The sequence below is a fragment of the Phragmites australis genome, chromosome 19 (genome assembly GCF_958298935.1).
Source record: "Phragmites australis chromosome 19, lpPhrAust1.1, whole genome shotgun sequence".
NCBI classification, from domain to species: domain Eukaryota; kingdom Viridiplantae; phylum Streptophyta; class Magnoliopsida; order Poales; family Poaceae; genus Phragmites; species Phragmites australis.
In genome coordinates, this window is record NC_084939.1 from 21,346,992 (window position 1) to 21,372,876 (window position 25,885).

The 25,885-nt window shown below is 41.1% G+C and overlaps 1 protein-coding gene and 1 long non-coding RNA gene across 2 annotated transcripts; one reads left to right on the forward strand and one right to left on the reverse strand.

Moving 5' to 3' along the window:
- The first annotated feature begins 4,343 nt into the window (after window positions 1–4,343).
- On the forward strand, window positions 4,344–6,780 carry LOC133899951 (pentatricopeptide repeat-containing protein At4g18520, chloroplastic). The gene has a single exon (XM_062340999.1). It carries the CDS (start codon window positions 4,624–4,626, stop codon window positions 6,502–6,504), a length of 1,881 nt encoding a protein of 626 aa, XP_062196983.1. The 5' UTR covers window positions 4,344–4,623; the 3' UTR covers window positions 6,505–6,780.
- Window positions 6,781–12,112: 5,332 nt separating this feature from the next.
- LOC133899955 (uncharacterized) lies at window positions 12,113–12,791 on the reverse strand. Its single transcript, XR_009906468.1, has 2 exons — window positions 12,635–12,791; window positions 12,113–12,309 (listed from the first exon to the last, which is right to left on the reverse strand). It is a non-coding gene; the product is annotated as an uncharacterized LOC133899955 (long non-coding RNA).
- Between the last annotated feature and the right edge of the window lie 13,094 nt (window positions 12,792–25,885).

The following is a 25,885-nucleotide window of genomic DNA, read 5'->3' on the forward strand; positions in this document are numbered from 1 at the left end:
ATGGTGTGGATGTGCACAGAGGAGGCTGGCGTGGATCTGTAGCATGCGGTCTCATCAGAGTCGGTAATGGGGGCGGAGCGAAGGAGGATGGGCACGGGCGCCGCACGGTGGAGGACGTGATGACAACGACGCACGAGGGAGGCTATGTGACGGTGATGATGGGCGACTCGCCGATGGCGGCGGCCACTTCGAGGGAGGCGTGATCTCGGGAGGCAATTCAGGATGGGACCATGCAAGGGAACCATGAAAGACGTGGGATCCGGGCTGGTCGGCGTGGATCTGTAGCATGCGGTCTCATCGGAGTCGGTGATGGGGGCGGAGCGAAGGAGGATGGGCATGGGCGCCGCGCGGCGGAGGACGTGATGACAACGACGCACGAGGGAGGCTATGTGACGGTGATGATGGGCGACTCGCCGATGGCGGCGGCCGCTTCGAGGGAGGCGTGATCTCGGGAGGCAATTCAGGATGGGACCATGCAAGGGAACCATGAAAGACGTGGGATCCAGGCTGGCCAGCTGGGAACACCGGTCACCGGATATGCACATGGCCATCGTATGGGAGGGAGATCGGACCTGGAATGGATATGAACCGCCTGATGGTGCAAGGATTCAGGGGCGACCGTGGGATTTAGGTGGACGCGGAACTCATTAGAGATTTTTTAAGTAGTAGAGATGAAGATGTTCTCAGAGGCATATTGCAGATGATATTTTTCTTGTGTATTCATAGTTGGAGTGGCTGCTTGTCAGAAACTTACCCAATGCCATGTTGCCAATGAGCCCGTAGTGTGTATTATTAGTTTTTCCAGATTAATCTATGTGATGTTCTTTATGACATGATCCCCCTTTTCTTTTTGGAGATAAGTCCTGTACTAATGATGATCAGATAAGTCCTGTAGACAGAATTTGTTTGAAATTGTCATTTTAGTTGTTGAACTGTAGTTTCGGGTTATAGGCATGTTCTGATAAACCATGTGTGCCTATACACATGTGAAAAATTCCCTTCCCTATTTACTATGTTTATGAGGTTCTTTCCACCTTCCTGATCTGATCAGGGTGCAAGTGTGTGATGTTATGTGATACCTACAACATGATTTCAAGAACTGTCTGACACCTGTTTTCGAGAGAAAAAAGAAGTGATATATGTCGGCATGTTCACGGTTGCTTCTAATCACTTTTTTTATATATAAAAATGGTCTAAAAAATTCCTCGTTGAGCTACATTCTCTATCAGACTAGGGAAAAAAGTGATTGTAAGATGGCACAGTAATGCCAAACAGAGTTTACCTAGGTTAATGTTATGTGCGGTATTAGGAAAGTTGAATAAGCAAGTTGGATTCAGTTTAGGAAATATTGAGATGAAGTTAGAAGTCAAATTAGATATGTTAGCATAGTTAAACTTGGCTAGGAGAAATAGAGTCGGTGGATGGAAAGAGATAAGTTGTAATCAGAAAAGACTTGAGATAGAGTCTGTTTAGGGCTCGAGACCTAGTAAGTTTAGAGTCGGCTAAGCTCTAGATATAAATGGTAGTCGCACCCCCCCTTAGGGATCAATGAATCAAGTAAGAAGAATTAATCTAGTCTCCTCTAATATTCGAAGTCTCTTTCATCCTTAGCAGCTGACGCTGCCCGGCTATCCTCCCGACGGATGTTTATCCACGTTATGATCTCTGATCATAACAAATTGGTATCAGAGCCCATGACTTCTAATGCTGAGAACAAACAGTTCAAGGCACTTCTCACTGCGTGGAAAGAGTGGCCGCGGAAGGAGATCAAGGAAGGCTTCACCACCATCAAGTAACAGCTAGGCGAGGTGGTTCAACAACTAGCCATCGTATCCTCGTGACTTTCAGTGGTGAAACAACGCTCGTTCGACGGTGCCAACCAGCCACCGGTGCTACACAGTAGCACAACTTCTAGTGTGCCAACACCTTCATCGACGACAACCATCAACACATCCAGCATCCTGCAAAGTGGTATGTCATCCGATGCAGTGGCTCCTTCACCAGCGGCAACCCTACCTCCAATCACCACAGCGCCATGCCTGCCTCCATTACCGCCCGCCACAAAAATCCACTAGCTCCAACACCGTCTTCCATGGGATGGCAAAGGCATGTATCAGGCACGCCAAGGATGCTCAGATTTTAGTGACTATCAATAGCTGCCACGTGAACGTCCTCGTCTGTTCAGAAAATGGATGTCATGTATGCGTTGCCCTGCACCTTCCAGTATGTCGTGCTAGCGCTACAACCGTTTGTCAACGTGAGGATTTCAATGGTCACAACCATGGCCGCCACCCTACAGCTCGAGGATGAGCTGTCTCCAAAGGAGGGGAGACATGTTATGTGCGGTATTAGGAAAGGGAAGTTGAATAGGTAAGTTGGATTCGATTTAGGAAAGATTGAGATAAAGTTAGAAATCGGATTAGATATGTTAGCATAGTTAAACTCGGCTAAGAGAAGTAGATCAGTAGATGGAAAAGAGATAAGTTGTAATCAGGGAAGACTCGAGATGGAGTCTGGTTAGGACTTGAGTCCTAGTAGGCTTAGAGTCGGCCAAGCTCTAGATGTAAATAGTACCGCACCCCCTTTAGGGATCAATCAATTAAGCAAGAAAAATTAATCTAGTCCCCTCTAATATTATAAGGCCTTGTTTGTTTGGGCTTGTACGAGCTATGGCTTCTCTAAAAGACTGCTTCTGATAAAAGCTCCTCCAAACTTGCTTCTGGCTTTTCAGGCTTATGTAGCAGTAAAGACTGTTTTTACCTCTGAGAAACCACAACCCGAAGCTAGCAGAAGTAGACTATTTGTTTGGACTTCTGTTGGTTGCTAACTAAAGTCCAAACAAATAAGATCTAAGTCTCTCTCATCTATAATTCAATCTCTTATCTCTAGCAACTGACGTCGCCCGACTATTCTTCTAACAGATGTTTATCTGCTTATGATCTCGGATCATAACATTAAGGTGAGCTAATTTGATTATTCAAACAAACCCAATTTCAAAAAAGAAGGAAGTTACTCATGTCGCCATGTTTGTAGTGATGTCAAGAACATTTGTTTTAAATAAATTGATCCCAAAACCTCCTTGTTCAGATACGTCATCTCTCTCTGGCTATAAAAGATACGGAGTATAATGTTTGTATGACATGTGGAACCACATCCTAAATTTAGCAATATAAGAACGGAATTATAAAAAAGAATGGAGCCTTAAACCGTGAACCATGGTTCAGCTTAGCGACCGGAGCTCTGTTACCGAGCTCTGGCGGTAACTGAAAATTCACGGTTATCGGTAGAAAATTCAAAAAAATTCTGACAAAATTTATTTGGTAAAATTTAAATTTTGGAAAAAAAAAATCGCGATTTTAGCTGCTCGGTAATCGGTCGGTTTAGACCGATTACCGAGCGGTTTTTGCGATTTATCGAGCGGTTTTCTCGAATTTTCCGCATTATCAGTAACCGCTCGATTTTCTCGGTAACCGCTCAATTTTCTTGATTTATCGAGCGGTTTTCTCGATTTTTAATGAAGTTAAAAAAAAACCCAAAAATTATCTCAATCTTGTAAAATCAATAATAATTCATCTGAGCTTCAAATCAAGTGAAACAAATTTTGTTGGTTTCCTTGTAACATGATCTACATAATAAAAGTATTTATACTCATAAAAAAGTTCAAAATTTTCTGTGAGAAAATGTATTTTTTAAACCAAGTTAAATGCATAGTTTACTTTTTTCAATCCAAAAATCATGAAACTAATTTTCTTAGTCTTCTTACATGATCCTATGTCTTTTAAAAATACATGAACTCATGAATTAGTTATTGTAACATACAGGATTATGTAAATGTGTTACAACAAGATTAATTCATAACTGACCCATCACACCTGAAAAATTAGTGAAACCACTTTTATTAGTTTATTTATACTATGATTACGTAGGAAAAATAATAGTAGACATGGAAAATTTAATTACAGTGCTTAACATATTCACTTTATGCTGCTTGTGAACTTTGTAAAAATCATAGAGAAATTAATAAAACTCTAAATAAAGTGGAATCAATTTTAAAGATCCTCTTAAGATACGTTTTACACAAGAAAAATATGTGTTTGCATGTTAAACTTTTCCCTAACATGAGTTAATAACTAAGCCGCAGGCTTCAATTTTTTTCATTTTTTTAAACTTCCTCCCTATAAAATATGATGCAAACGACATTATTTTTGAAAATATTTTTCACTGAAGGTCTTAAAATTGTGTCTAGTTTTTTTAAATTTTTTTATTCAAATTCAATTATCGTGGATTTCTGAAATCAAATCGGACCGAGATGACCGATTATCGTGATTTTTCTTCGGTTTTTTTAACCCTGCCCTGAACCACTCACATCAAAAATCCGAAATCCACCCCCACAGAATCAAAAGCAGCCCACCCTCTCGACCGCCTCCGCGGCCGATCGCCGGCCGCTGCTGCCTCCGGCTGGCCACCTCCCCTCCCACCGTCGCCACCAGCAACTTGCTCTCGCCGCCGCCGCCGCCGCCTTGTCCGCTCGCCCGGCACACGCCGATACTTGGTGGCGCCTTCGCTTTGCTCGTGCTTCCTCTCTCCGAATCAGGCGCACGACGGAGCGGGGGCGGAATCCAGATGCTACTCTGCTGGTCTCCTTCTCCCCCTCGAATCCAAACCTATCATCCGCTGCCTCCACTTCGCCCGAGCAGCTTCCCTCGAAGCGTGCTCAGACCCGGCAAGCAGGGGAGGAGCAAGGAGTGCAAGCAGCCGCGCGTCAGGGCGCAATCTTTCCCCGGAAAGAACCAATCTTTGCGCGCCCAACCCCGCCGGGCTGATGGCTGCGGCCCTGCGGCGGAAGACCCGGGTGGTGATTTGCCAGGCTCCGCGGCGCCGTCGCTCCCGGACGCCGAGGCGCTCGCTTCCTGTTTTCGTTCTTGCGGGAGCGCGGCCGGCGTCCGGAGAGCGCACGCGGTCGCCCTGCGGTCACTCGACAACCTGGGTGTGTTCGTGTCCAACAATCTAATCAGCGCTTATGTGAAGTTCGATGAAGTTCTGGATGCGAGGAAGGTGTTCGACAAAATGCCCCAGACGAGTGTTGTATCGTGGACGGCTATGATGAACGGATATCGGAAGCTGGGCCATCACAGTGATGTTGTGAGGCTGTTCTTGAATATGGCGGCCAGTGGGGTGCAAGGTAACAGCTTGACTTTTGTTTGCCTGTTGAAATCTTGTGGGGAGCGGTGTGACGCTAAGCTGGGTCGGCAGGTCCACTGTTGTGTTGTCAAAGGTGGGTGGAGCAATGTGATAGTGGACAGTGCCGTCGCACATTTCTATGCCCAGTGCGGCGATGTTGCCAGTGCTTCGAATATGTTTGATAAGATGGCATCTCGTGATGTTGTCTCGTGGACAACAATGATCACGGCTTATGTGCAGCATGGACATGGTGACAAAGCTCTTCGGATGTTTTCAGCGATGGTGTCTGAGGGATTTCGCCCCAATGAGTTCACTGTGTGCAGTGTCCTCAAGGCTTGTGCGGAAGAGAAGGCTCTAAGATTTGGAAAGCAGTTGCATGGTGCTGTTGTGAAGAAGCTGTACAAAGATGATATCCATGTTGGTAGTGCTCTCGTCACCATGTATGCCAGATGCGGTGAGGTGTTTGATGCTCAGACAGTGTTTGATAAGATGCCAAGAAGAAATACTATTACATGGACTTCTATGATCTCTGGCTATGCTCAAACTGGCTATGGTGAAGAAGCTGTCTTATTGTTCCGAAAGATGAAGATGCGCAGAGTGTTTGTTAACAACCTCACTATTGTTGGTATCCTTGGTGCTTGTGGCTCTATGCAATCACTTCATCTCGGAAAGGAACTGCATGCACAGATAATAAAGAACTCTATGGAAGAGAATCTTCAAATTGGGAGTACACTTGTTTGGTTCTACTCTAAATGTGGGGAGTATACTTATGCTGCAAGAATTCTAGAAGCAATGCCTGACCGTGATGCTGTTTCATGGACAGCTATGATTTCAGGCTACAATAGTCTTGGTCATAATATTGAAGCGCTTAAATCATTAGATGAGATGTTATGTGATGGTGTGATACCAAATACTTACACTTATTCCTCAGCTTTGAAAGCTTGTGCCAGATTGGAGGCTCTGCGAGATGGAAGGAGGATTCATGGTGTTGTTAACAAGACCCAAGCTTTCTCAAATGTTTTTGTGGGATGCTCACTGATCGATATGTATATGCGGTGTGGGAAAGTTGATGAAGCACAACGAGTCTTTGATGCCATGCCAGAACACAACATGGTAACATGGAAAGTGATTATTACAGGATTTGCTCAGAATGGACTCAGCGAAGAGGCTTTAAAATACATGTACCTAATGCAGCAAGAAGGGTATGATGTTGATGACTTTGTGCATTCAACAGTTCTGACATCATGTGGAAATCTTCAGTTGAAATCGAAGTGCATCTCTTTTTCTGGCTCAATAACTGGTTCACTTTCAGAGATGTTTTAGATTAGTTAGCAAATATCAGCAAAATGCTGGTGCAACTGTACAAAGTCAGTGGTCGGACTCAGGTTGCTTCAACTAGTTTCTATCTGATTGTGCAAGATCATAGAAAGACGCGATCAGAAACATGTCATTTCAAGGAGTGGGTATACATATTTGTACTTGAAGGGAACATTTACTAACCATTTTCCTTCGATTTCCTTATGAAGCTGTGTGTACCATAAAAAACTGAAGTGCAGACTGCAGACAGAACTTAATTAGATGTGTTTTGAGTTCTGATTCTTTCACTGAAAATGTTTACTATGAAGCATTGTTAGGTTGTTGCAACCAACATTGATTCTCGCAGTTTATGGATGTAAAGCAGTTTGTATGATGCATGAGTACCCTGCAGGATACCCACCTTGAACCTTGCAATGGATTCAAGGTTTTCTAAGGCTTCGTTTGGCGCCGCTGGGAACGGGCAGGATTGAGGCCCAATCCACGTGTAACATCCTGGCCGGGTTAGTTTTTCTGGCTCGGTCTGAGTGCATTTGGATGAGACTTGGATTGGAAAATCCCCGTCAAAACCAACCCAATCCACGGGAGAAAAACAACTTCATCTTGGGTCGGGGGATTTGCTCCCTAACAACCAAACGAAGTCTTAAAGGAGGCATCAATAAGTTAACCTCTCTCCTGGGGCCAGTGGAAATTTATCTGCTTCTATAGAAAATTTTCTGTCCTGACCATGCACTGGATGACCGCATGTTGTATGTATTTATACATGCTCTCATAAAGATTAGTTAGAACTTCGAACACTGTTTGCAGGTGAATTCAAACACTCAAGGTTTAGTTCTTCAAACTAATTTACAAAAATTCCTTGAGCAACGACATTTTCTTCTCTCCTATAATGTCTCGTTCCATATCTGTCCTAATCAGCTTGATGGGTGCTGATCACGAGTTAGGCCATGTTTGGTTGGGTTGAGATTTTTCTAAAAGCTGTTTTTGCTTGATGATCTTGAGGAGCTGTTTCTAGCCGATAGTTTTGGAGAAGTTGATAGACCTTTTGGTTACCCTGTCTGGCTGATGACTTTTGAGCTAAATGGAGTGTACATTGTCTGAAAAATCCCTAGCTATCTTAGAGTGAATGTATTTGTTCCTATAAACTATTTTAGCTATTGTTATTAATATTTACTGATTGTATTAGTGATTGCTTTAGTTATATTAGAAATGTAATAATTAAGCAACTATATAATTTAATTTTTGGAAGCATATGGGAGTCCCAAAAATAAAAATTGTGGTGAAAAGAAAGATGATGTAAACAAGAGATGAGCGTAACAACAGAACTTAACCACATGAATTATGATAAAATGTTCAATACAACTCATGTGAACTGAATAAAAATAGTTTGCCATGCAATACAACTCATGAGCAAAGATAAATGGTTTGATACTAAACAAATTCTAAACTCATTCAAGCATGCAATACAACACATCAGGTCTAACACTTCTTCCTCTCCTCCCATGTCCTCCTAATCTAGGCAAGCACCATCAAACAAGATTTGTAATTCATCTTTATTTTGCATTGGTGCAGACCTAAATTTTTTGGCTCCTGACATGGCCTAAAAAAATATAGACAAGTCATTCCATGTAATGAAAACAAATAGTGAACATGATGTCAGATTGCGTACCTTCATCTTTTCTTCCCACCACTCATAAGATGCAGCAATTGTACCAATTTTAGGATCTCGTTCTAACCCGGACACATGGATGTTCAATGTTTTCCATGTTACATACTCACCCTTCAAGGATTCTCACTTATTCTTCAGCTGAGTACGGAAGTTATCTCTATCAGTGCGTTCTTTGAACTTAGCCATTAGGTTAGCATAGACATTATTGTTCAAGCAACCATATGGTATGTTTAAGGCAATCACTTCTTCTACACATATTTCAATAAAAACTCTAGTGGTAAATGCATCCCATTTCTCAACCGTTTTCTTGGCCTTCTCAATTGTTTTCATCTATACAAGAGTACAAAACATATCATTTTCATTTCAGAAAGACTTTCATAACAATAATATGTTGTTTTCATGTTGCAGATTTTTAAGCACATAGCACACAACACCAATGAAAAGCTTATGCAGAACAATGGTTTGTATCAAAAGCACACAACACCAATCAATGCATTAACAATACTACTGGTTATAAGAACTTTCGAGACTTGATAATCGCATAACCAATAAAAATAGTAGGAGCATGCACCAAGAAATTAATATTGGTGTAGAATATATGGCTTATCACCTACTCCTGGCAATGTCTATCATTGTGAAACCTAAGCTCTGAGAAAATTAATTTGGAAAAACATGTCCTATAAGATACAAGTATAAACAGGTCGCTCGTTTCTAAGACAAAAGAACAATGGATGTAAGGGCTCTGTAGCCTAATCAGTTGTACTCTTCCTTTCTCTCTTTGAAAGCAGGTTGGTTCATCAACTAATCACTAAATCTTAACACCACATCTTAACAAGTAAATCTACTATCAAATCTTAACACACCATTGAGCCCTCCACAAAAATCAACTTCGAGCAGCTTATATGTATGAACATCAATTTAGATCTTTCAGGTAGCTCACCGATACCAATTTCACTGTAATCACACCTTTTAACCAAGTGCACAATCAATTTGTTGAAAAATGACAAAATCCCACTCAAGCTATGTTTGGCACTTGGGGTGAAAATCCCTTGGAGAAACAACCCAAGTGGGGATTGGGTTGATCCCCTCCCACCACCCAATCCCCTCCCACCAAATCCCTTCCACCAAGCTGTAATCCCCTCCTTTGTTTGGCTAATCCAGAACTTGGCTGGATTGGTGGGTATAGCTCACATTTAGATACTTTGAAGGAGGTCCAACAAAATCCGAAAAAATGTGACAGAATATCAAACTAGAAATTTGAAATAAAATAAGGAATGGTTACAGTCCCAAGTATTTCGAAAAAATAGAAAAAGTAAGAGAAGCATAGTACTAAATGATCTTATGTAATAGCATAGTACTAAATTTTGGTTGATGCTTGAAACGGATCATGCTGAAGCATTCATAGTGTATCTTAGGAATGCATCAACTGATCAACACAGGTTTACCAACCTTGAACTAGATAGTTTTCAATATATAAATTACGTATACAATAATATACTAAGTTCAAATGTAATAAATTGGCGAAAAATATTCCTAATCCATGTTCCCCAATGTCGCACTTCTTTGAACACTTGTAGATAAAGGGTGCCAAATTTCTTCAGTCATCCATCTGAAATTGAAAGGAAGATATTTCAGTAATAAAAACATAGAATTGACAAATCAATCAACTAACATTATGAAGTAGGAAAATAAGACATTCTGTTCTGAAGATGCTTACTGGGGATGATATAGTAACCTGATCTTAGAAAAATAGCTTTATTTCTAGGCATTATTCTGAGTCATGCATTCTCTAAAACTGTAATTCTTTAGATTGTTTAACCTTTATACTTAGAAAACAATCCAATTTTCCATATACACTTACGTTTACAAGCCAACCAAGAAATGAAAAAAAATGAACTAAAATAGCTTGGTGACAAAATTCTACCATAATTATCAAACCGGAACTGAATGGCAACATACTAAATGCTAGTAGCATAGTCTTTTACTATTTCAGGAGGATTTAGAGCACCTTGTATGTCTTGCTTATTTGCAACAATGAAGCTCCTACTGCCTCTGTTGAAATAATATTTCAAAGAACAATCAATAAGAATACAGTCTGATAGGTCAAATAGAGCACCTTGTTGTTACTACTACCTTGAAAGAATTATACTAAAACAATAATTGTGCAAGTAGTAGGCAGCAAGCAACAACTAAAATACCTTGAACATATTTCCCCGACAGGGAACCTCCAGGATATGACCTCTAGGGATAGATGGACAGAAAATATGAGTTGCTTGACGGTTAGGCGACATGAAATATCTACCTAATGGTTATTTTTTTTATGAATTTACCAACTAGTCTGCTTTCAAAGATACAGGTTCATTACTGCACTTTGGAACAATATTGAAATAGTTATTACACTCAAAACAATATTGAATTTTTAACAACTAGTCCAATTCATAGTTCTTAACAATATTGTCATCACTTAACAGAACATTATCATCACTCAAAACATAGTGCATTCTAAATAGCCCAATTCATACATAACAGGTACAAAGACTAAATTTCCATATGGACCACCTCATATGCATATGACTAAGCTGAATTATTTAGGAGAAATAGAAAAATATCTAACGCAAGAGTGTGAAAATGTTCACGTCAATGTAGGGAAGAACCGTGGATCACTGCTAATCTTCCAGTGAGATCTGATTGAAGCATTAGGCTTCAAAAATCTATAGGTAAGAGCTGGGATTATATCGAATACTGCCTTAATATGCTGGTGGATGGTTTCTTCCCTGTACTGAAATTCATATTGCGGGTCTTCATAACTTGCATTATGGAACAACATGAACATGAAGAAACCTAATTTCTTCTCAACTCGAACTCCTCTTGTGTCATGTAAGAGATTCTATGTTCTAAGGAAGTTTGCAATCGCTATAAAGATAGTGGGTTCCATACAGAATACAACAAGGCAATTCTTCTCATGTCGCTGAAGTATTTCCTTTAGACGCTCCTTGCCAGGCAACCTGGTTGTATGCCTTCATCTTTTCTCTCTCCCTCCACTAGTACCCAATAGATGCAAAGTAGGTAAAAGAAAGAATATTATCTCATCATCATCTTCCTCCCTGTTCCTGGTTAGACGATCTATTCTCAAACCCATTTTTCTACAAAATAAATATCAATTACAATTTAACCAAAATCAAGATTGCTCATGGAAAAAGTGCACTCATAAGCCTTAACACAATGATGCTGGTCATGGTAAAAACAAAAACCTATGTGAGTGATATTGAACCATTCAAATAAAACACGAAGCGATAATTCAATGGCACACACTAGTGGTAGACAAGTTTTTGTTGCTATGCTCTGTGAGGTTAGAGGCAAACCTTTCCCGCAAAAGAAGGTTAGAGGCAAAGCCACCTTCAACGCCTAAAAATCTTAGATTGCCAGGGTGATTAAAATCTAAACTAGATACAAAAATTTAACTGATTTTATTATCTATCGAAGCATAAACACACAAATATATATGTTAGAATTGGAGCAGATGATACGGCTAATCAAACAAGGAAGAGGCAACAAAAAAAAGCATGAGGTAACGTGGAGACGAAAGCAAACAAGTCAGCTCATTTTGTCCCCAACAACACACTGGTAGCGTGAAACAAATGAAACGGCGCCACAGCTGCAAAGAATTTCCGCCGACGGCCAACGTCGTGATGAGATCTCGTGGATCCGCTGGCTAGAGCATGATCGGACCTAGATCCGCCGCATCTAAGCCTATCGAACGAAGCATGGATGGATCTAGGACGCAAGAACGAGCACGACAAATCTGTACAGTGCTATTGGACTACTAGTAGAATAGTGTAACACCCTACTTTACCACTAAGCCTAATTATATGAAAACAGAAAATTTTAACGGCATTTCCTCTATAGGACGGTATAACTGACCAAAAGAGATCACAGGCAGACAGTATATGACATAACCGGCATATATATATATATATAGAAACCTTCACGACGCTACCAGCGTCGTACTACGACTTAAACCAAGCAAACGACAGACCACCAAAACCATCATTTATAACACCGGTTGAGCTATCAACATGGTGATGAGGTAGTGTGTGCAGCTACCAAGATCCATCCCCAAAATGCACGTCAACATCTAAACATACCTGTAAAAAAATACAGGTGAGATTCAAAAATCTCAGCAAGTGAAAGGTACTTTAACAAAAAGCTATTTAGCCACAGTTGAATGTGCTAACAATTCTAAATAGAAACTAGTAATGAAACAGACCGCCAACACTAGGAGAAACAATTATGACTAAGCAAGTCCAACGATAACATTAAAAATTTTAACACTCGGTTGGTATAAGCCTTCAGAGCCGCATATATATCTATATACAAGCTAACTAAAAGAAATAAGATTTGATGCGGATGATTCATTGAATTTCATAAAAAGACATTACCATGCACACAATATGCTCTCCTCACCCTTACCCCTCCTCGGGTAACGTAAGGGTGTGCACCGTACCCCTCCTCGGGTGACATACGGTACTGTACCGGTACGGTCGCGGCCAGAAGACGACGATAAACTTCCAATGCATGAGATGTATATATATGACGTGCTTCAAGCATAACCAACATAACTTCCGGAATATGCTTGAGACTTCCAAAAAAACATTGCATACAACACTAATGAACAACTGCAGAATGGCATATCGTGCCTACTGCACTTCATAAATCAATCATTGAGTAAACTTCTGAAAACGTAAACAACATAGTACCCAGCTCAGAATCAGTCATTCAGATTAGATGAATGCACTGAAATTAAAGAATGTAGGCAACCCAATATTAGGTTAAAGCATAGTCATACAATACATTCACTTGCCTTTACCGACGATGAAGAAAATTCGATCAAGAACGTCCGGAAATAGTACCACCTGTACATGCATACTATTAGAACTAAAACACATTTAAAACACATAAAATATGAAGCGTCAATCCTACGCCTGAAAACGTCGCGTCTACGCCGATATTCCGGACAACTGAATAGAGAACTGTATCACATGAAATGATACACTATTTCCAATTCAAAGTCGAACTAAAATTCTCATTACTTAGACTTCGCTTCGATGAACGAAAAGAATACTTCGACTCGGATGTCTTATCTTCGAATCAATAATGATTATCGAAGCGAATCAGACTATTGATCACATGAAATGATACGACACGAATTAACTTATTTGATTTAATCGAACCACAAACGTCCAGAAAATTACCGAAAAATCGCCTTCGAAAGATTGACGACGAATCCGATGAAATTCTGAAATTTCCAACTTTTCCTTTTTTTTCTTCTTTTTTTTTTCTTTTTCTTCTCTTTTTCCTTTTTTTTCCTTCTTTTCTTTTCTTCTCTTCCTTCCTTCTTCTTCCTGGCTTCCTTCTCCCGTGCCGCTTGCTTGCTTCGGCCAGCTGGCTGCTTCGACGGAACCCAGAGAGAGAGAGAGAGAGAGAGAGAGAGAGGAGTAGCCGGGGGCGGCGGCCGGCGGCGTGCAGCAACCGGCGGCGCGGCTCGGCAACGCACGGCGCGTGCACAGCGGCGGCGCCCGGCGGGAGCTGCGGCGGCGGGAGCTACGGCGGCGCCCGGTGGCAGGGCTCGGCGGTGACCGGCGGTGGCGTGCTGGCGCAAGCAAGCAGCGGCGCCGCGGCAGGAGCAGCGCAGCGGCGGCAAAGCAACAGGAGAGAGAGAGAGAGAGAGAGTTCGCGCGCGAGAGAGAGAAACACACGGCGTGAAGAATCTGGATGGATCGGGTTGAGGACCGATCCATCCAGTACTTATCCTTTTTATTTTTATTTTTTCAAAACAACGAACGGTCTAAATTTATTGGGCTCGCTACGAGTCTCAAAGTTTTCGGAATGGACATATGAATAGCAAAATGGGTTCGTCTCGACGAGATGAGCGCAACCACGGTCTCCGATCGTCCATCCGAGCAACGGATAAAAAAGTCAAAAACTGGTCAACTCTCTCTTTTTTTTTCCAAGAAATTCAGTATTACATTCTCCCCCCCTTAAAAGAATTCGTCCCCGAATTCTGCCGCTTCCATGGCAACTATGAAACAGAGGTATAAATATTTCAGAACTTATAACTCACCAGTCTCAAAGATCTCAGGATACTCCTTGCGTATTTGTTCTTCGAGTTCCCAAGTTGCTTCTCGTTCTGTTTGATTTGTCCAAAGGACTCTCACAAACTGGATAGTCCTCCTCCTCATAACTCGCTCCGAGGAGCCCAGAATACGTATCGGGTGGTACTTTACGGTCAGATCTTTCTCTATCATGATTGATTCCACATCAATTTTATGCTCAGGGTCTCTCAGATATTTTCTTAGCATAGAAACATAGAAGACATTATGTACTCCACTCATTGAATCTGGTAACTCAAGACAGTACGCCAAACTGCCTACTCGAGCTGTGATTAGAAATGGACCAATATACCTTGGGTTAAGCTTTCCAGAAATACCAAAACGTACAACACCTTTGGTTAGCGATACTCTGAGAAGAACATAGTCACCAACTGAAAATTCTAGGTCTCGTCTCTGGATATCTGCATAGCTCTTCTGTCGACTTAGAGCAGCCAACAGGTTCTGACGTATTTGGTGCACCTTTTCTGATGTTTGCTGAACCAAATCCGGACCAAGTAGTGACCTCTCTCCAACAGAATCCCAACACAAAGGGGAAACACACCTTCGGCCATACAAGGCCTCAAAAGGAGCCATCCGAATACTAGCTTGATAGCTGTTATTATAAGCAAATTCTGCTAAAACTGGGATACAAATTTGGAATCCCGCTCTGAAACGATCAATTTTGGCACACCATGCAACCTCACTATTTCTCCACTACAACCCAAAAAGCATCTCTGCCTCGAGGTGAACGAGGCAACCCAACAACAAAGTCCATAGTGATATGTTCCTATTTCCATTCTGGAATTTCTAAGGATTGCATTAATCCTGCAGGTCTTTTATGCTCAGTCTTTACTTGTTGGCAGACACCACAAGCTGCAACGTACTTAGCAATATCCACTTTCATCCTTTTCCACCAAAAATTTAGTTTTAGATCTCGATACATTTTAGTTTCACTGGATGAATGGTATAAGGAGTCCGGTGAGCTTCTCTCAATATATCCATTTTCACATCTGCCTTCTGTGGTACACAGAGACGGTATCTAAAGCGTATTGCACCTTGCTCATCCACACTAAACTCTTTTGATTTTCCTGCTGAAATTCCCTTTTGAACTTCTAAAAGAAGACGATCATGCTGTTGAGCTTCACGTACACGTTCAGGTATAGCAGATTGGATAATCATTTGAGTTTCTTGCTGCACAGTGCCAGCAAAGCAAAAATATATACCCATCCGATCCAAGTTTGAATGTAAGGACATTATTGCTTTAGGTAAACCTATTCTGCTAAGGGCGTCAGCTACCACATTTATCAGATCATAGTCTTTGATTAATTCTAACCATCTTCGTTGTCTCAAATTCAGATCTCTTTGAGTGAAAATGTACTTGAGACTCTTATGATCAGTGAAAATATCACATGACTCACCATACAGGTAATGCCTCCAACTCTTCAAGGCAAAAACCACTACAGCCAATTCTAAATCATGAGTGGGATAATTCTGTTCATGAGTTTTCAATTGTCTAGAAGCATATGCAATTACCCGACCTTCTTGCATAAGCACACAGCCAAGTCTAATCCGAGAAACATCAGTGTAAACTGTGAAACGCCTACCACTCTCGGGCAAAGCCAAAATAGGAGCGTTCACCAACTTATTCTTTAATGTTTGGAAACTGACCTCATATTTATCAGTCCATACAAATGGAACACACTTTTCAATAAGTCTAACCATAGGCTTTGCAATAAAAGAAGAATCTTGTATAAAATATCGGTAATGGCCAGCGAATCCAAGAAAACTCCGAATCTTGGTTACATTGGACGGTATTTACCATTTCGTTGCCTTCTCACTCTTAGAAGGGAAAACGCATCCAAGAACACACGACATTTCTGTTAACACTATACAAGCCAATTATGAGACACTCTCTTCGACTAGTTCTAAAACCAAGGCATTAGTTGCCCAGAAACATCCTTTTTAGTGGATGCAATCACACCAAAAATATTGTTTGGCTAACTCCACAAACTCAGGCCAAAACCCCCAATAAGAATATAAACCTTCTTCGCTTCAACTTCAACTCCTTCACAGGGAGGATCAATTTTAAACCTTTATGGTTCAAGATTAAAGAAACATCAACACTTCACCTCTTCTACCAACATCACTAACTCCAAAAATATGAGTGTGGGTAGATCTACACAAGGGACAGTCACAACGTTAAGATATAAACCTCCAGTTGGTCATTCTCATCCCGATGTATTACCAAGTCTAGAAGGGGTGATCAGGAGATTACAATCACTTGACTAATTCAATCCTTCCAAACATCTAACGACTCGTCCTTCAGGGTACAAGTTTAGACTTGCACTTTCCAACTTGAATACCAGAACACTTCCATCCAGAGGTAGTTGGACCAATAGGTAAATTGTGTTGACCGGTACGTTCAAAAACATGCCCAACTGGCATACTAAAGAACTTCACATCTTGCTCACATTCCCAGGTCAGTCATACTATCGGTAACCACACCACAACTTCTTCAAAGTAGAATTGCATGCAAAGACACATCCTCCTCGAAAGTTGAAAAGACATCAGTTAATCTAGCCGATAAGATAATCACTGCGGAATGCTCATGAAGAGGATTGAAAATATGACTTCTACAAACTCAACCTTGTTAATCCAACTCCAATTTAGTTTAGAAAACACCATTTGCAACACCAGTTTACCGTCAACGGGTTGAGCGTTAGTATACAATGCTTCTCTCCGGGTCCTTAGAAGGCATACCCTCTCCTAAACAGCTACAAAACTACAAAGATACACCCCAATGGTTCATCCTCTTTCACAACACTCCTTTAAACAGGAGAGCAACCCTTAGCTCCCAAACATAACTTTAATCTCAGCACTTAAATTCTGGAATAAACTCCACTATTTACAATGCTCTTCCCTCAAACCAGAGTTTAGATAAAACCGATTTTAAGCTATCTCAAAACACGTATTGACATCTTAGCGACCAAGTACGTAGAGTATCGCTTTATGTAACAGCAGATATTTACTCCCAATAGGAACAAACTTCCAGTATGCAAACCTACCCAGACACTTCCTGGCTAAAACTTCAGCTTAGAGAATAAACTGGAGCAACAAACACAAACCTGCTCCATTGCGGGAAAATCTTAAGCCAGGATCTAGCCACTTCTTCAGATCCACTCAATTCATGAAATCTAAGAAAGAAAGTCTCAAAGCAAACCACATACCAAGAACCACTCGAAGAGTTGCTACAACAGGCTCTAGTGATACCTCCGGTTACTTAGCCAGGAAAGATTCAAATAACCCTTATCTTCGGAATCTACTCGGCGAGTAGAATTTATCAGACTCAACTACCAACTCCTATAACGACACGCCAACATAGCACCTCATAATGATGTTATAGGCCACAATTTTTCCGACAACCTCTAAACAACACCAACGCCCTAGGCGTCACTCCACTAGCGTCACTATGACGCGAATCAGTCGCTGCAACGCAATCGATGACTCCAACTCCCATAGCCAGTGGACTCTTCCACAAAGGCTAACTTAACAAAACAACTACCTCAAATAATCATTTCAAAACATGCATAGATATTCCAACCATAAAAGATTATTCTCAGATATTAAAGAAACTGACACATAAGGTATGAAAACATTTCAACTTAAACACGAGGTGTTAACTAACCCTAAACATCAACAACTAGGGTACAAGTCTAGCAAAAGATTAGAAAAAACTCCCAGAACCCTATTAGGATCTCACTATCAACACATCTTCACACAATCGGCAAAAAGATTGCCCCGACTCCATGGGAAAAAGAAATCCTACACCATTCTAATGGTTAGGTTAAAAACATTATCACCTTATCTTCTATGGTAAGGCACACACATCGATCCATTTCTCCGACATTCCGACAACGAATAGTTAGGGTCAACGACATGGGGGCCAGTCCATCTCGTACCCAAAATATTCGCTCTGTATGTGGATAGTTGGATCGCAAACCTAACTCTTGGTCAACCTCACCTGACAATGCAGAAAAGGCATCATGGGGGCCCTCCACTTAACCCATCTGCAGTGCCATACAATAGTTATGCTATTGATCCTCTGAAGCTTCTCAGGTTCTAATGACCAAGGTAACCATTTTAACGCCTTGACAAATTCACCACTCCAACGGAACTGACTCCAACAACTTAACAATATATATCAATGATAAAACACTAAAGAATATGTGGGGAAATCAAACAAGTAACTTCAATAGTACTTATCTGAGATAGTGAACATAAGCAAACAAAGATAAGCAAGACGTATGCAATGCAATGCATCCCATACCCATTCTATTTGTGCAAGTGTGTCAGGTTCATCATTCAATTACCTAGGACCTAAAGCCTAGGCTCTGATACCAAGCTGTAACACCCTACTTTACCACTAAGCCTAATTATATGAAAACAGAAAATTTTGACGGCATTTCCTCTATAGGACGGTATAACTGACCAAAAGAGATCACAGGCAAACAGTATATGACATAACCGGCATATATATATATATAGAAACCTTCACGACGCTACCAGCGTCGTACTACGACATAAACCAAGCAAACGACAGACCACCAAAACCATCATTTATAACACCGGTTGAGCTATCAACATCGTGATGAGGTAGTGTGTGCAGCTACCAAGATCCATCCCCAAAATGCACGTCAACATCTAAACATACCTGTAAAAAAACACGGGTGAGATTCAAAAATCTCAGCAAGTGAAAGGTACTTTAACAAAAAGCTATTTAGCCACAGTTGAATGTGCTAACAATTCTAAATAGAAACTAGTAATGAAATAGACCGCCAACACTAGGAGAAACAATTATGACTAAGCAAGTCCAACGATAACATTAAAAATTTTAACACTCGGTTGGTATAAGCCTTCAGAGCCGCATATATATCTATATACAAGCTAACTAAAAGAAATAAGATTTGATGCGAATGATTCATTGAATTTCATAAAAAGACATAACCATGCACACAATATGCTCTCCTCACCCTTACCCCTCCTCGGGTAACGTAAGGGTGTGCACCGTACCCCTCCTCGGGTGACATACGGTACTGTACCGGTACGGTCGCGGCCAGAAGACGACGACAAACTTCCAATGCATGAGATGTATATATATGACGTGCTTCAAGCATAACCAACATAACTTCCAGAATATGCTTGAGACTTCCAAAAAAACATTGCATACAACACTAATGAACAACTGCAGAATGGCATATCGTGCCTACTGCACTTCATAAATCAATCATCGAGTAAACTTCTGAAAACGTAAACAACATAGTACCCAGCTCAGAATCAGTCATTCAGATTAGATGAATGCACTGAAATTAAAGAATGTAGGCAACCCAATATTAGGTTAAAGCATAGTCATACAATACATTCACTTGCCTTTACCGACGATGAAGAAAATTCGATCAAGAACGTCCGGAAATAGTACCACCTGTACATGCATACTATTAGAACTAAAACACATTTAAAACACATAAAATATGAAGCGTCAATCCTACGCCTGAAAACGTCGCGTCTACGCCGATATTCCGGACAACTGAATAGAGAACTGTATCACATGAAATGATACACTATTTCCAATTCAGAGTCGAACTAAAATTCTCATTACTTAGACTTCGCTTCGATGAACGAAAAGAATACTTCGACTCGGATGTCTTATCTTCGAATCAATAATGATTATCGAAGCGAATCAGACTATTGATCACATGAAATGATACGACACGAATTAACTTATTTGATTTAATCGAACCACAAACGTCCAGAAAATTACCGAAAAATCGCCTTCGAAAGATTGACGACGAATCCGATGAAATTCTGAAATTTCCAACTTTTCCTTTTTTTTCTTCTTTTTTTTTCTTTTTCTTCTCTTTTTCCTTTTTTTTTTCCTTCTTTTCTTTTCTTCTCTTTCTTCCTTCTTCTTCCTGGCTTCCTTCTCCCGTGCCGCTTGCTTGCTTCGGCCGGCTGGCTGCTTCGACGGAACCCAGAGAGAGAGAGAGAGAGAGAGAGAGAGAGGAGTAGCCGGGGGCGGCGGCCGGCGACGCGGCTCGGCAACGCACGGCGCGTGCACAGCGGCGGCGCCCGGCGGGAGCTGCGGCGGCGGGAGCTACGGCGGCGCCCGGTGGCAGGGCTCGGCGGTGACCGGCGGTGGCGTGCTGGCGCAAGCAAGCAGCGGCGCCGCGGCAGGAGCAGCGCAGCGGCGGCAAAGCAACAGGAGAGAGAGAGAGAGAGTTCGCGCGCGAGAGAGAGAAACACACGGCGTGAAGAATCTGGATGGATCGGGTTGAGGACCGATCCATCCAGTACTTATCCTTTTTTTATTTTTATTTTTTCAAAACAACGAACGGTCTAAATTTATTGGGCTCGCTACGAGTCTCAAAGTTTTCGGAATGGACATATGAATAGCAAAATGGGTTCGTCTCGACGAGATGAGCGCAACCACGGTCTCCGATCGTCCATCCGAGCAACGGATAAAAAAGTCAAAAACTGGTCAACTCTCTCTTTTTTTTCCAAGAAATTCAGTATTACAAATAGAATGCATGAGTGGAATTAGCAGGTGGCCCGACGAGGAAGGCGGATGATATGGGATCGGTATAGTACCTTGCCGAGGAAGGAGGACAAGCCGTCGAGCTTAGAGATGGTGCTACCGAAGTTGGCGGGTGCACCATCGGGGCCTTGACGAAGCTGCCAGAGTTGTCCAGCGAGAGGCCAGCCACGTCCGGCATGAAGTTGAGTAGGCTGCCGTAGTCGAGGAGAGGAGCAGCGTCATAGCCGTCGGATCAAGGAGGAGAGCAGCGGGTGTCGCGGCCTCCTGCACTAGACGTGAGATCCATCCTGTTCCACGCCACGATGGGGATTTTTCTTTTTCCCTCAGTTTGGCATGGATTGGTGTGGGTTGTCCCGATCCACGGCCCAACCAAATATGATTTCTGGACACCCCCGTGATTTGGGCCATACATGTATAAAATTTTCTAGCAGGCTGGGATGGGCTTGATCCACTCCAATACATGGGCTTCGAAATGAGGCCTCAACGAATTGATCCCACCCAACATCAGAGAGAGCCAGAGGAGGGAGAGGAGCTTATAGCGTGGATGGGGTGGGCGTCAACCTGGATGGACGCGTGGGTGGCCTGGACGGATGTGCAGCGGCCTCGATAGGCGGGGGCCTCTACAAACGGATAGGTAGCGGCCTCGAAGGGTAGGGGCAGTGTTGTGTATGGGCGGGGGCGACGTCATGGATGGCCAGGGGCGATTGGAGGCATCGATGGGCAGCCCTAGTATCGGGATCGACGGGCAGCAAAGAAGTCAGCCCTGGCGGTGGGGGTGACAGGCCGGCAATGGGAGGCATCGAAGGGCCATTAATTGGTATATTTTAGTATTTGCTTCTTGTTTTAGTTGTGTTATTATCAATCACCAAAAGAGGAAGTGTTCGATGCCACTACCACGGAGAATTATCTGATCCTCATTGTGTAGCGAGTGTTAAACACTCAAATGGAGCAAGTGGAACATTTACAATACCATAATTTGTTTTAGATGTTCCTCGTAGTCAAGGATTATCGTGTTCGAGTCATTATTGATGGATGAAGCTGCAACAACTTGGTAAGTTCATATATGATCAAGAAGCTTGCCTTGCCGACAAGAAACCATTCTCACCCTTATCATATTCAATAATTCAACAACAGTGATAAGGTGAACGTGATGCAAACAGTTAGGGTGCATTTTTCTATTAGTTTATACCATGATTGTGTTGATTTCTACGTAGTTCCTATGGAAGCTTGCTCTCTTTTACTAGGACGACCATGAGAGTTTGATACCGATGTAATACATTATGGTAGAAATAATAAGTACACTCTTATATATAAAGGAAAAAAATAACTTTTCTACCTTGAACCTCTGCTGAAATTGTGAAATGTGAACAAGAGATAGCTGAAAATAAGAGAAAAGAGTTTGAGATTGAATCTAAAAATCAGCAAGTAGCGGAAAAAGTTTTTCCACCCAAAAAGGAGAAAGCAACAATAACTTCTAAATCCAATGGAATTAGACTAACAGCGTGTATTATGCTTGCTACTAAATCTGACCTTACTGAAATTTATGCTAATGAGTTGTCATGCTATACTTTGATATGCAAAGAAGCCTTAGTTTCACTAGAGAATATATTTATCTCTTTGCCTCCTATTATTGCTAATATTTTTCAGGAGTTTGTGGATGTATTTCCAGCTGAGGTACCCCCGGATTACCACCTATTCAAGGGATTGAATATCAAATTGATTTGATTCTGATAGCAACTTTGCCAAACCGTGCTACATATAGGACCAATCCGGAAGAGACTAAAGAAATTCAGCAACAAGTCCAAGGTCATTTGGACCGCCGATATGTACGAGAAAGTCTTAGCCCTTGTGTTGTTCCTGTTCTTTTGGTTCCTAAGAAGGATGGTAGTTGGCGTATGTGCGTTGATTGTAGAGCTATCAATAATATTACTATAAGATATCGTCACCCTATCCCTAGGTTAGATGATATGCTTGATGAGTTGAGTGGTTCTATAATTTTCACTAAAATTGACTTGCGAAGTGGATACCACCAAATTAGGATGAAACTTGGAGATAAATGAAAAACCGCTTTTAAAACTATGTTTGGTTTGTATGAGTGGATAGTAATGCATTTTGGATTAACTAATGCACCTAGTACTTTCATGCAATTGATGAACGAAGTTTTACGTGCTTTCATTGGTAGATTTGTTGTGGTATACTTTGATGATATCTTGATTTACAACAAGACACAAGAACAATACTTTGATCATTTACGTGTTGCTTTTAATGTTATGAGAAATGCACGTTTGTTCGGTAACCTCGAAAAGTGCACCTTTTGCATGGATCGGGTTTCTTTTGTTGGCTATGTTGTTACTCCACAGGGAATAGAAGTGGATGAAGTAAAAATTAAAGCCATAAAGAGCTGGCCAACCCCTGAGATTGTTACTCAAGTGAGAAGCTTTCATGGTCTTGCGTGTTTCTATCGGCGCTTTGTGCGGGATTTCAGCACCATTGCTACCCCATTGAATGAATTGACGAAGAAAGAAGTGGTTTTTAAATGGAACCAAGCACAAGAAAATACATTCAAGATGTTGAAAGAGAAACTTACCCATGCTCCTTTGCTCCAACTCCCTAATTTTGGTAAGACCTTTGAGCTAGAATTGGGATTGGAATTAGACCTATGCTAATTCAAGAAGGTAAACATGTTGCTTATTTCAGTGAGAAATTAAGTGGATCAAGTCTAAATTATTACACTTATGATAAAGAATTGTATGCTTTAGTTCGTGTGCTTGAAACTTGACAATATTATCTATGGTCCAAAGAATTTGTTATACATTCTGATCATGAATCGCTGAAACATATTAGAAGTCAAGCTAAACTGAATAAATGACATGCTAAATGGGTAGAATTTATTGAGTCGTTTCCATATGTCATAAAATATAAGAAAGGAAAGGACAATGTGATTGCTGATGCGCTTTCTAGGCGTTATACCATGTTATCTCAACTTGATCATAAGATTTTTGGTTTAGAGACCATTAAAGACTTATATGCTACTAATTTAGACTTTAAAGAAGTGCTTGAACATTGTAAAGAAGTGAATATATAGAATAAATATGTGCTAAATGAAGGATTGCTCTATCGTGCTAACAAGCTATGCATTTCAGTTAGCTCCGTTCGTCTTTTATTGTTACAGGAGGCATATGGAGGAGGATTGATGGCACATTTTGGAGCAAAGAAGACTGAAGATGTGCTGGCCGCTCATTTCTTTTGGCCAAAGATAAGGCGTGACGTCGAGCGCTACGTATCACGTTGTACCACTTGTAATAAAGCTAAGTCTCGTTTAAATCCCATGGTCTTTACATGGCTCTTCCTGTTCCTAATGCACCTTGGGAGGATATTTTCATGGATTTTATTTTAGGATTGCGTAGGACAAAGAGGGGGAGGGATAGCATATTTGTAGTTGTGGACAAAGAGGGGGAGGTATAAAATGGCATATTTTATACCTTGTCATTAGAGCGATGATGCTACAAACATAGCTGATTTGTTTTTCAGATAAATCATTCGACTACATGGAGTGCCTAATATTATCGTCTCAGATCGTGACATAAAGTTTTTGAATCACTTTTGGAGATCACTTTGAAATAAACTGGGGACGAAGCTACTATTTTCTATTACGTGCCATCTCCAGACCGACGTTCAAACAGAGGTTGTCAACCATACCTTATCGACCATATTACAGGTTGTTCTAAAGAAAAATTGGAAGATGTGGAAAGAATATTTACCACATATTGAATTTGCTTACAACAGGTTGATGCACTCTACCACTAAGGTAAGTCTATTTCAAGTAGTGTATGGTTTTAATCCCGTTCTTCTATTGATTTACTATATTTGCTTACTTTTGAAAGACTTAATTTAAATGCTAAGAAATGTGCTGAATTTATTTCTTAAGTTGCATGAAACCACTAAAAAAATGTAGAGAGCATGAATGAAAAATATAGGATTGCTGGAAGTAAAGGTAGAAGTAAATAAAATTTGAACCGTGTGATTTAGTTTGTTGCATTTGAGAAAGGACAGGTCAGGTTTCCAGAACTAAGAAAGTCAAAATTGATGTCTAGAGCTAATGTAATTGAGAAAATCAATGACAATACATACAAATTAAATCTACCTGTAGATTTTGAGGTTAGTTACACATTTAACATTTCAAATCTGAAGTCCTACTTGGGAGAAGAAGAAGAGCTTGAGTCGAGGGCGACTCCAATTCAAAAGGGGGAGGATGATGAGCTTATAGCTCCTTCGGATACGATCAATACCGCCAATAATCTCCAAATCATACAAGGTCCAATTACAAGAGCACATGTGCGATAATTAAACCACCAGGTGAACTTGTTCCTTACTATTCATGCTTATTTTGATAGATTACTACTAAATTCTTATGATATTTTATTACTTAGGAACATGGAAGAAGCATCATAACCTTATCGGGCGTCACCTCTGTAAGGCCAAGTTTACTCGGACTCGAGGCTGAGCTCTAGTCATGGTCGTGGTCGAAGTCGTTGTCGTGGTGGAGTCATAGGATAATACGTCAGTAAAACGGGTATAACTCTCTCATACGAAGTCCGTTTTAGTCAATTTTGGACATTCTGGAAAGCTTATGATGAGCTCTTTCCAATGGATATGAGCTCAATCAAATATTTCTTATAGTTTACTCAGAGCCAAAGAAATAAGATGTTGCACTATTGTTTTGGACCTAGTTGGGTCTTGTAATCGTGTCGGGGTCAGAGTCCATGTTGTGTATGCCTCTTTCTATGACTGCATAACTTTAGATCAACCTCCTCACACCCCCTATATATACACAGTAGCCATCGTAGTTTAGGTTTGGATTTTGCTTAGATTATTCTGTTTTATACAGTTTCACCGTTTGTTCGGTTTGTGGAACCCCAACTTGAGTACTTCATTAGTAATTAGCGATATTCAGATTGCATCTAGTTGTTCTTGCTTGTG